The sequence below is a fragment of the Carlito syrichta genome, unplaced genomic scaffold (assembly GCF_000164805.1).
Source record: "Carlito syrichta isolate Samal-C Ts95f unplaced genomic scaffold, Tarsius_syrichta-2.0.1 Scaffold239047, whole genome shotgun sequence".
Classification (NCBI taxonomy): domain Eukaryota; kingdom Metazoa; phylum Chordata; class Mammalia; order Primates; family Tarsiidae; genus Carlito; species Carlito syrichta.
Window position 1 is genome coordinate 206,881 of NW_007183143.1, and position 12,666 is coordinate 219,546.

General features: G+C 44.8%; 1 protein-coding gene across 1 annotated transcript in view; it reads right to left on the reverse strand.

Moving 5' to 3' along the window:
* The window catches only part of TGM3 (transglutaminase 3), an 84,620-nt gene that overhangs the window by 15,264 nt on the left and 56,690 nt on the right, over positions 1 to 12,666 (reverse strand). Inside the window, exons 9-11 of the mRNA XM_021709492.1 lie at positions 11,256 to 11,384; positions 8,182 to 8,359; positions 7,940 to 8,075 (exon numbers count right to left, since the gene is read on the reverse strand). Of these exons, the coding sequence (XP_021565167.1) occupies positions 7,940 to 8,075; positions 8,182 to 8,359; positions 11,256 to 11,384 (443 nt within the window). The remainder of the gene's footprint in view (positions 1 to 7,939; positions 8,076 to 8,181; positions 8,360 to 11,255; positions 11,385 to 12,666) is intronic.

The window sequence follows — 12,666 nt, forward strand, 5'->3', positions numbered from 1 at the left end:
GAACGTACGAGGAATCAAAAAAAATGTGATCTATCCTCAAGGGTGAAGACAATCAACAGGGATCAACCCTGAAATCAGTCAGATGTTGGAATTGTCAACAAAGACTTTAAAGCAGCTGCTTGAACTATGCTCGATGAAACAAAGAGAAAACATATTCACAAGAAGTGAAGGGAGAAGAACTCTTGGCAGAGAAATAAAAACTATTTAAAAAGAACCACATGGAAATGTTTAACTAGAAAAAAGACCAATATCTGAAATTAAATAATTCAGTGAATGAATTATTTAACAAATAATTCCAACAAACCTGAAGACAGATCAGTAGATATTTGCCAATGTGAAAATGAGCGAGAAAAGTGACTGAAAAAAATCAAACAAGTAGAAAAAAAATACGTGTAACATATATGCTAGATAGAGATTTGCTATACTAATATTAATACTTACAAATCACTAGACATATGAAAATGACTTTAACCTCGCAACTACTAAAAGAAAACTAAAATGTCCAAGAAATACCATTGTAAAGACACCCAGATTACACCTATTAGACCGACAGAGATTAAAGCATAAGATGATACTCACTGTTTTACTCATTTCCAGGTGGGAAAACAAACCCTGTCATACCTCACTGGTGGTAGTTTAAATTGGCATGACCTTTGTGGAGAGCAATTTGGCAATGGGTATAAAAATAACTCTAAAAATCTACATACCCACTGAGCCAGTAAGTCCACCTCTAGGAGTTATTCCTATGGAAAAATCTCATGTGTGTGCACATAGATGTACATATAAAGATGTGCACGTGGCTTTGTTTTTTGTGTTTGTTTGTTTGTTTTGTTTTGTTTGTTTGTTTTGAGTCAGGGTATCTGTCTCCCAGGCTGGCATGGCTTACCACAACTTTGAACAAGAGATCTACCCTCCTCAGCCTCCTGAGTAGCTGGAACTACAGGCACACGCCACCATGCCCAGCTAATTTTTTTTGTTGCTGATATTTTGTAGAGATGAGATCTTGTCATATTGCCCAGGTTGGTCTTCATCTCCTGGGTTCAAGTGATCCTCCCGCCTCAGCCTCCCAAAGTGCTGGGATTACAAGCATGAGCCACGGCACCTGGCTGGCATTGTTTGTAGTTGTAAAAATGTTGGGGAAAGTTCACCAATAAGTTCACCAATGCTAGGCAAACTATAGCACAGCCATGCAATAGAATATCAAAGTGCTGTCAAAAAGAATAAGCAAAATCAATCTAGTACTTACATGGAGAGATAGCTACAATGTGTCATGAAGTAAGAAAATCAAGTTACAAACCAGTGTGTGTGAATATGTACATATATGATAAATTCATTTGAATTTTAAAATTATAGATTAGGCGGGGTGCGGTGGCTCATGCCTATAATCCCAGCACTTTGGGAGACCGAGGTGTGAGAGGATTGCCTGAGCCTGCTGGTTCGAGACCAGCCTGGGCAACTTGGCAAGACCTCATCTTTACGATAAGCCAAAAATTAGCCGGGTGTGGTACTGCGTGCCTGTAGTTCCAGCTACTTGGAAGGCTGAGGTGGAAGGATCATCTGAGCCCAGTAGGTTGAGGCTGCAGTGGCTGTGAGCATGCTACTGCACTCTAGCCTGGGTGACAGAGTAAGACTCGGACTCAAAAAATAAATAAATAAATAAAAATAAATGAAAAAAATAAAAATTATAGATTAAAAATTGGAGAAAGTCTTTAATAATTCTATTTTCCTAATTAGCCACATTAACAATTTGGGGTATATATTATGTATATAGTGCATATGAACTAAGTTTTACATTATTTATTTCTGTAATGTTTTCATTTTCTATTTGTTTCTGTAATGTTTTCATTTTCTGTAAGGAGAATTATTCATTACTTCTATAATTAGAAAATATATAAATATTTTTTAAATCTATATTATATAAATAATAATAGCTAACACTGTGTAAATGTAAAAAGTTAAGTGTTCTAAATGCCTTACTTATATTAACTTATTTAATCCTTACAGCACCCTGCAAGATAGAAATAATTATTATCCCCATTCAGCAACTCTGGAAACTGAGGCACAGAGAAGTTGAGTGACTTGTCAAAGGTCTCACAGCAAGTAAATAGGTAGAATAGGATTTGAATCCAGGCAGAAGGGGTTAGAAAAGGGAAATAAATATTACAGATCACATTAGGCAAAGAGATAATAGCTTGACCATATAATGAAAAATGATGCGTTTAAAGGGATCTTATTTTTGAAGGTTATTTAATGACATAAGGGAAATGCTCATAATATAATGTTTAGACAAAAACACAAGATTAAAACTGGTTGTGAAGTGGTTGGTTTCAAGGTGTGGGAAAAGTAGGATGTATCAGCCGGGCTCAGTGGCTCAGCCTGTAATCTCATGCCTTTGGGAGGCTGAGGTGAGTGGATTGCCTGAGCCCGTGGGTTCGAGACCCGCCTGGGCAGTGAGACCTCATCTCTACAATAAATCAAAAAATCAACCGGGCGTGGTAGCGCATGCCTGTAGTTCCGGCTACTTGGAAGGCTGAGGCGGAAGGATCGCCGGAGCCCAGCAGGTCGAGGCTGCGGTGGATGGGAGCGGCCACCGCACTTTAGTCTGGGCGACAGAGTGAGACTCCAATTCAAAAAAAAAAAAGTAGGATGTATCTCTTATATACTCTGTCCTGTACTCACGCCTTGTAAGAATGTATAGTCCCAGTTCTATAAATAGCAACTAACAGAGAAAAGATTAAATAGGGAGCTATCAAGCGTTAAAAACATGTGAGCAAGATCATGGATGATTTTTACTTCTTTATATATTTTGAAATGTCCTATAAATGTAAAAAAAAAGAAATCATAAAAATGATCTCCAGGACCCACTAAGCATCTTTCTGCGTGGGCCTTCATGATTGTCACAAAGGAAAAGGTAGGGGGAAAGGGTGGGAAGATGACCCCAGGTAGGTGGAAGGGGTGAGAGAGGGATGAGAAAGTGGTGAAAAATCAAGTTTCACATTCATTTTGTTCCTGGCAAAGAACCCAAGGGGGAAAGATGCGTTGGTTAAACAAACAAATAAACAAACAAACAAATTGGTAAGTAGCTGTGTTTCAATACTTATTCGCAAGGCAGGAATTTAAGACAGAGCAGAAAACAAACATATCCCAGCTCCTCCCTCCCACAGAAGCCAGTCACTTTGGTTATACATGTTTGGGATGTGCGTCTTTCAAATGCCCACGGGCGCCATTGTGGAAATTCCGGTTTGAGGTTCTGGCTATGTGCCACACTCTCTCCCACCCCACAATGTTGTGCTCCGTTCCTTTCCTGAGGGTTTCAGGAACAGGAAAGGTTGTAGGTCTCAGAACCACTTGAGGCGTTTCTTTAAAGACGCAGATTCCTGCCCTACTCATCTCCCCTGGCCCACGTTATTTCTGATGTAGTTTTTGAAGTTGATAAACCACTGTTGCAGAGACAGCACCTGAGCTATGCTTACCTTTGAATTTCCAGACCCCGCCTGGAAAGTGGCCCCAAGACACCACCACTTTGTAGGTGAACTCCAGTTTGTCCTTCCAAATTTTTCTCAGAGACCATTGCCAAAAAATCTTTCCTGGTATGCCACATGTGTGCCGACGACACCTCTGTGTTATCTCTGAATCTCGGCATACTTCGGTCATTTTGCTTCCACTCCATAATCACCAGTCTCGTTATGCGGCCGTAAACTCCTCCAGCACAGCTTCTGTGACTTACGCCCCTTGGTGCCCAGTGTCCAGTGTAAGCATACACTGAATTGCATTTGCTGAATTGATTGGCCTTGGGCTGAGACCACTCTTCTCGGGTTCCTCACTGTGGGTCTGGGAGCTGACTAAGGACTAGTGGAGGCAGATACTCAGAGGCCAAGGCCATGGAGAGACTGCCTCAGGAGCCAGGGGCTGGGCAGAGGTGTGGGTGCAGATAGCTCTCCTCTGGAAGCACTGCTCCAACTCCGCCTCCCTGAAGCTGGCCTTCTACTTCAGAGCCCTACAAAGTCTACAAGTGGAGTCAAGTTTATGACTCTAACAATTGGGGGGTCAAGTCAAATGAATTAAGAAGACAAGCCAGAAATGTCAAGACACAAGACAGGACAGGTGGCTCGCACCTGTTATCTCAGTGCTTTGGGAGGCCAAGGCAGGAGGATCAATTAAGGCCAGGAGTTTGAGACCAGCTTGGACAATATAGCGAGGCCCTGTCTCTACAAAAAATAAAAATAAAATAGCTGGGCATTGGGGCACACACCTGTAGTCCAGGTACTCTGGAGGCTGACATGGGAGGATTGCTTGATCCCAGGAGTTTAAGCCTACAGTGAGCCATGATCATGCCACTGCTCTCCAGCCTGGGAGACAGAGCAAGACCTTATCTCAAAAAAAAGGAAAGAAGGCAGGAAGCGAGAGACAGAGAGACAGCAAGCAGGGGGGAGCAAAGACAACACAACCTTGACTAAACTGTGCCAAATCATTTGGCTGCTGCTCCATGATTGGGCAACCTCCAGAGATCGCCTTCACAGCAGTCCAGAATGGACCCATGTCAAGAAGCATCCCAAACTAAGCTTCCCTCACAAGTGTCCTGATTCTGAAGACAGCGAACACTCTGGAGCCGTGCACCTAAGCCAAACCACTGGCATGAGTAGAATGGCTTAGAAAAACATTTACCTCACTAGTTGCTGTGTTTACAAAAACAGCTGGAAGGAATTGCTGAGGTCCCCTGACCTGGCCCCTCATTGCACAGGTGAGAATTGAGGCACAGAAGCGTTAAGGAACTCATGTAATGTTATAAACCTCATTAGTGTGCCTGTCCCCAGACAGTACTTTTCCCTAGACCTTTGCCTCCTCTTCTATAAAATGTGCAGGCCCCTCTCCAAGGTCCCTTCCGGTCCTAATGTCCTTTGACTTGGTAGAGTCCTGTTCAAGAACACCTGTGATTCACCCCTAGCTTGGACACCGAGTCACAATGTGATTTCGGGCAAGTCGTTTTTCTTCCCTGAGGCCCTAAGACAAGGTTTAGTCTTACAAAGAAGTGGCGTCTCCCGCCTACGTGTGAACCCCAGGGCCCAGCTTCTCCTCCTGAATGGACTGGCCAGAATCCAACCTCACAAGAGCCTCTGCGGAAGTCCAGCCATGCTCCCTGGAAAATCTCAAAGTTGGAGCTGTCCGATTTCTCAAACATCTGTCAGGAATAATAATATCATTCTCTGGCATCTTCTGATGCTTTATTGTTTACAGAACTGCCTGAGTTCAGATCCCATCCCCACCACATTCTAGTCGCATGCCCTTGGGTAAAGTACTCAATCTCTCTGCACCTCAGTTTCTCAACTACAAAATGGGGATAATAATAAGAGTGCCTATCTCATTGTGTGTGAAGAATAGATGTAAGCACATAGAACAGTACCTGGCACACAATAATTGCTCAACAAATTATTAATTGCTGCTGTTATTGTTACTAAGCACTTTGATGCTTGACCTCGCTTGATCCTCACGTTCTCTTACCATAGGCAACTCTGGACAAGGTTCTAAAGCTTCCAACACTTATAACATATGAAGGTTCAGACCAAAGGTTTTTTGTTCCTTACAGTAATAGCTTAGTAAGTTTTCTGCAGGCCAAAACTGACTCTTGGTTTAGCTCTCTCCAACCTGGGATTTGATGTGGAAGTGCGGTTCCCTCGGGAGAGCTAGCTCTCAGACAAAAGATGGGGAGGGCTAAAGCTCCAGAAGATTAAACATTCAAGCTGGTAAGAGACTTAAGTGGTCATCTAGTCCTAGGTCAGCTTTCTAGTTCACTGATGAAGAAACGTGGGGCTAGAAGGATGAGGTGTCTTGCACAAGTCTCATGGCAAAATGGTAGCAGGCTGGACTGTTTGGAACTACGCTCCCTGTCCTCACACCCTCCAGGGTTGGTTCCCCGCCCACAGCTGTAGGGAATGGAGTAGGACTGACCACCAGCTCCCTCTGCTCTCTGAGAAGGTTCAGAAGAGGAGAGGGGAATGTGGGGACCACAGAACTTTCAGGAACAGTCAGAGCTTCTGCACCTGACATATTCCCACAAGGCCACAGAAATGGCAGTGGGGCCATCCTGGAATGTCTCCAGAAGCCAATACTTGTCCCGAAGGGAATTCTATTTGGAAAGAATTGTTAAGTTAATGTGGGAAGGCTGGTGAATCAATAACCAAGAGACCTGGATTTGAATTCCAAAATCAGCTTAAAAGTCCTACTTTCCTGCTTCCAGGAAGCCTTCCTTGAGGATTCCTTCCCCAAGCTCCCACAGTGCTCCCCGTCCGAACCACTCACTGCGCATCGCACACCATGCCGCGCTGCTAATTAGCCTCTACTTATGGCTTGCCAAACCCCTGTCCCCTAACAGTCCCATAAATGCTTTTAGTAGAGAGATAGTCCTAAACTTTCCTGGATCCCTGCAGATCCTGGTGTGCAGGGGACCACCCCCACCCTGCACTTGTTTGACCAATCACCTTCTTTTGTAGAGGAAATTAAGGCTAGGAATGGCATTGACACAATGATCACAACCGGTTGCCATGGGATTTCTGACACAACAGCACAAGAAAAATCCAGGGAAAAGACACCCATTTATGAGAAGCAGGAAAACAAACCTTGCCATAAGGAGCAGTGTCATTAAAGAGAAAGTTGTGTATGTGTCGACTGATAAAGAAAATCCTAAAATAAACTTCCTTTCCTCCAATAAAACCCTGGAATCCATCGACCCTGAGTGAATGACACAAGTCTCACTCTCCTTCAGAAGGGAGGGAAAACCTGTGTTAGCCAGCTCAGTTGCTGGCACCGAGTTGGTATTTGTTGTGACAGCTTTTCCTGTCAATATCTATTTTCTTTTCATTTTACTCCATAGTTACATTAAGCACATTTCAGAAAAAATGGACTTGCTTATTCTGGGAATAATAATCAACAAAAATATTTTGTATAGACTATCTCAAAGTTGAACATCTAAAAAGACAGCATCTGCTATAAGGTTATCTAGCCGTGTGTGTGTGTGTGTGTGTGTGTGTGTGTGTGTTCAATTACGCATGTGTGTGAGTAGCCTTTGGAATGAATTAAAACAGTAGATTAATGACATATGTATGGTACTTCATATATATAGACACATAGATATCTATATGTATATACAGATATAGACATCATTTTCAATTGCCATCTGATAATAACTTGACATATGGTATAACCTTAAGTAGTAACAACAATATCTATTTTTATATCTATACTATACATATCTATTTATTTATATACACACATATGTATACACTGCTCGATATACTTATAAATATATGTCTATACATTTTATATAACCTATTTACAGTGGCATCTGCCATTAAATCACATGTAAGAGTATGTGCATATTGATAATGGGCCCATGGTATATTTGTAGTTAGAAATATAAATGCCCAAATACATATAAAACTTGTTGTTTTCATCTGGAATACAGGATAAGCTTTGGACTTTTCACTCTGTCAGCTCAGATATGTAACACGTATATGTATGTTAAGAGACGTGTTGTTTTTCCTGCTCAGAGAAAGTCCATAGGTCATATGTGTTGCCTGAAAGAAAATACATTTCTGTTTTTTACTGGAAAAGCTATAGTTTCAGCTTTTATCCACTGGACCCTATACATTCAGAGTGGCTTCCCAGAGTTCAGGAATCCTGTGTTTCACCAGTATCAGACCCTTCACCCAATGGCAGCAGGACAGAACAGGTGATCAGACTTTGCAGAGTACTAGGAAGAGATGTCCTGGGTCTTGTTGGGCGTGTCATCAGCACTGTCAGCATTTCTGTTCTAAACCGTGTACCAACATGTTATTCGCCTTGCAACTCCTGTTTGAAGCTAGGTCCCGAGGGAATGAATGGTGACAGCAAGAAACTGCTCAGACTCAGTGCTCGAGGTTCAGGGAAAAGATCCGACACTTACCACACGCTGTCACTGCCCTTGTCCAGAGGGTTTCCCATGAAGTCATAGTACACATCCACGCTGAGGTTTCGGTCTGTGTCGTGGGCTGAACTGAAGTTGGTGATCACCCGGGAAGGGATCCCCACAGATCGCAGTGCTGTAAGTCAAGGTTGGTGTGAGGACTTGGCTCGTGGTGGAGACGGGACCTTGGCATACCCGCTGCTGTCCACTGACCCAGCCAAGGCGCATCACACACAAGGTACCTGTGTTGAGGGTCCCAGCAAAGACCCAGCACTGGCCGTATCGGACTGGCCTGAAGCCAGACTTCTTCCAATCCTTCAGGATCTCCACACTGCCGTTCCAGTTCCTCGGGTCCCGGCCTCCACTGTAATTACCGCTCCAATTCCCAGCTAGCACACCGTTGTCATCATTGCTATTGATCTGGGCAGAAAAATCCCAGATGAGTCAGCACTCTGCCCTTCCCACTGACAGCTACCAGCAGAATTCCGAGGACAAGGCGGGGAGAGGAAGGAAGTCAAGGGCCATGATTGAACAAATGTCTTTGTCTTTCTAGGTGTCCTGGGGATGAAGATTATAATAATTATCCCTCAGGGAAATTGAGTGATTTATGAGTTGAGAGGTGCTTTGTCAACCAGGCCATGTCTGACTGGAGAGAATGGGTGAGGCCAGCCCATGCTGCATGAGATTGATCATGAGATGGGTTGTTTTTCCTGCTCTGAGAAAGTTCATAAGTTATATGGGTTGCCTGAAATGAAATACATTTCTGTTTCTTACTGGAAAAGCAATAGTTTCAACTTTTATCCATTGGACCCTCTACATTCAGAGTACGTCAATCCCATGCTGCAGGCTGACATGGGAAACCAACTGTATAGCTTGTCCAAGGCAAGCTGGGATCAGGGATCCAGCTTATAGAGAACTTCTGAAAAGACAGAGCTCATAGCTACCATGATGTCTGTCTGCTTGGGGGGGTACATGGTTTGAAACCCTTTTTTGGTCTACAGGTCTTCTACAAAGATCACCTTAGAACTTTAGCAACTAACTTCTCTCTGGAAAGAATAAAGATGGAATATTGGTTTCCTTTCATCCATTCATTTGTCTGTTCATTCGTTCACTTGTTCATTCATTCGTTCATTCATTCAACTTAAGGCATGGTTCTAGCATAAGAAATATGATGCAATCTTAAAAGAACGAAAGACTAGGAATCCAGAGACCTGAGTTCCATTGCCTTTTAGGGACGCACACTGGAAAATTTACAGGTGAAATAATGTCAAATGAAGTAATGTCTTCTAAGATTTATCAAATCATCTGTGGAGGAGGGGTCAGAGAGGTGGTGACACTGGCCTGAGTGGGTAGTTGCTGAAGCTGGTGATGGGCACATAGGAGTACCCAACCGCTTTCGTGCAGGTCTGAACTTTCCCATCATAAAAATTTAAAAGAGAAAGAGAAGGGACAAACGAGGTCACCAACCCCACCGCTGCTTAGCAGCTTGGTGATAGCACGCAAGTCAATCCACCTCTCTGGACCTTAGTTCTTCACCTTCCAATGCAGGGAAAGTTAGAACAAAGGTGCTCCAAGGTGTCTTCCAGCAGTCGAGGTTCATAGTGTATAAAACCTTGACTGTGATTTATCCCAGCTGTAAAATGAGCAGCTGGACCAGGCTCTCCGAGGGCTCCCCCAGCCTGTGAGCCCCACTGCCTCTCTTAGGAGCGTCTGTAAGTGGCAAGTCCTGTGAGAATGGACAGTCTGGAAACAGGAGGACCCTTGCCCAGGATAGGCTGAGCTCAGCCTTGCCGGCCCCTCATCTGGTAGCGAGTTCTGCACCAGGACTGGTGTGGGCCCTGGGCTTCCAGGAGGACCAGGACTGTCACCACAGGATCAGACAAGATGGGCCCCTCTGAGATGGAAGGTTGTACAGCCCCTCCCCATCTCCTGAGTCACCCATGCTCTAGCCATCAAGGTGGTAATCAGCAGGGTCATCTCCGGCTGAAAGCTGAGCATTTCAAAGCCCTGTACAGGCCATAATTAGCTCCCAGCCCAGCCCAGCTGGGAGGTCTGGAGGGAGCATCAGGGAGGAGCAGCTGAGGAAACTGGCTCCAAGATAAAGTGGTTTGGCTGGAGGGGAGAGTGAGTCAGCAGCTGCAGGAGCTGGCTGGCCTCACCCACTCTCTCCTGGGCAAGGAGGCTCAGCTTCCAAGTCCCCTCAGCTTTAGGGCCACCTCTTCCAGGCCTGGGGTCTCGAGATTCAGCTCCAGGCCCAATTCCTCTTGGCTCCTTGGCTGACCTGTTCCTCGCCCCTCTCTCCGGGCCTTCAAGTTCTCCCTCTCCTTTCCTGCGATGCTCAGTGTAAGACTCAGCTCTTTCAAAAGCCCTCCCTGATGAGCCCTAGATATGTATCATGAAGCTGAGAGGTTGTTCAAATTTCTAACCAAGCAACTAGCTTGTTAGTATGGACGTTCTCCAACTCAAAAGAGACGGAGAAATGCCTAAGCCATGAACACCAGCAACACAACAAAACGAAAGAGTAAGACATCTCCAAGTCATTATTTAGTTTAAAGAGGGTTAAAGTAAAATACCTCAATGTGACTTTTAACTTTTTAATGTGTCACTTTTGAGCAGGCCGATCCTAGATTTGGATACTTTCAGATGGTGGCACTCTTGACACACTGAGTGCATTGAATGTGCCTGTCTGTGTGTGTGTGTGTGTGTGTGTGTGTTGCAGGGGACAGGTCTCTCACATGGATGGGATGGGTGGGTGATAAGAGGTCATGGGTAGGCCCTCGAGGTCTTGTTTCAGTTTGACTCACAGGCTGTGTGGCCCTGAGCTTTTCTCCCCATCTAGATCATGAATGGGGCAGCTGACGTGAATGTCCCACATGACATTCAAGGGCTCTAGACCGTGGAGGGGATGGATTAAAGCAAAGGAGCTCACCACTTCCGGCTCACCAGGGGGCCTTGCTTCCCAGGCGGTCCAGTGATACAGCACACAGTCCTAGCTTTGCATTCGCCCGTCCCTGGGGGCACCCAAGGGCAAGTTCCCTTCTCCTCTGAGAAAGGTCTCACTATCCGGTAGAAAGGGCTTTGAAGCCAGCCAGCCCTGGGTCCAGTTCTGCCTCTGCAACACCGTGTGTCACAGGCAAGCCCTGTAACTTAGAGGAGCCTCACACTCCAGACTGGCAAAATGTGGCTGATTCTGGGCACGAGCTGTATCAGGTGAGGCTTCAATGAGATGACACATGTAAAAAGTGTGCGCACCTAATGCACAGCTGGTGTTCAATATATGGTGACAGCTAGTAATTATTGTTTTCCTGTTACTCACCATGGCACTTAGTACCCGGCCAACATATTTGGGGTCGTTTCTGCGGGCCACATCTGTAGAGGGATCACGGCGGAAATTCAGACTTTTATCCAGGATTGAGAGGCAAATGTTCAGAATATCTTCTTCAAACTGTTAAAATGGAACCATAGGTTACAATGAAAGAAATGACAAGCAGCATCAGCTCATTAAGGGCCTGGGAACCACACGAATAAGAACCAGAGGAGCTATCGGGTCCTTTCACTCTGTGGCCTCCAGAACTGAAAGCGACTGAGGACAGCCACCACACCCAGCCTTCAATCCTGAAACTCATCCAGAGCCCTCACTACACACAGACCTTGCGTTGACCTTCCTGAAGTGAGCAGGAGGGAGCCTGGTCTACTGAACTCCTCACTGCCACAGACTCAGAGAAAGTCACTTAGCTACTCTGGCCTCAGTTTCTCTATCTGTATGAGGAATGAAGCCAAGCTTATCTCACACAGTTTCCTTATAGATCTGCCTATGATCTTGAGCATATTATTCAGACTTCTGGAGAACTGGTTATAAAACTAAAATATCTTGCCAAAAAATATATTTGAAGCTATTTTTGCAAAATAAGATTTAATTTAAATCACCGCTTCTCAAGCTGAGAAGGCCAAGCTCCTCTTGCCCTAGGTCTTTGCATTTGGTTTCCCTTCTGCCTGGAATGCTTTCCCAAGATATCTGTCTGGCTCCCTTGTCTCCTCTGGGTTCCTGATCAAAGGCTCCTTCCTGAGAGAGGCCTTCCCAGACCTTCCCACGCCATCAAAAATAGCCTTTCTCCTATTCTTAAGTGCACTCTATGCCCTTGACCTCTCCTTCCCCCTTTAAAAGTTCCCTCCAATGAAATTTGACACGGAAACACAACATATGAAAGTGATAGCAGACTTGCTCCGGTTGACTACAGGTGGGGTCTGCAGTGGGCCCAGCACGTGTCCTCCTGGACACCCAGGGCACCCGCCTAAGGTGCTTTATTCTAACTCATTTTTCTGCTGGATAAAACAAAATGTGGAGGGCATCCTTGAAAGTTTTCTAAGATGAGCAAACCTGGGAACTCTGGGGACTCAGATGGGGATGGCCGTAGTAAAGGACCAAGAGGATACGGTATCACAAGGCCAAGTCAAACCAAGGAGGTTTCATTGCATGTTCACATGGAATGAATAGCAGAAGAACAAAAGCTACATTACTGTTTCTGATGTCTCTAATGGCCTTTATATCTATTTGTGTATCATGGCACCAATACTGCTTCGTTGCACCAATTGAATCACGTGTGTTTGTCTTGTCTACTCGATTGTGAACCCCTCAAAGACAGATCTGTCTTATTCAACTCCTGCTTCGTGTGTATCCCAAGGCCTGGCACACTGTAGGTGGTCAATACATGTCTTCTGAACATGTG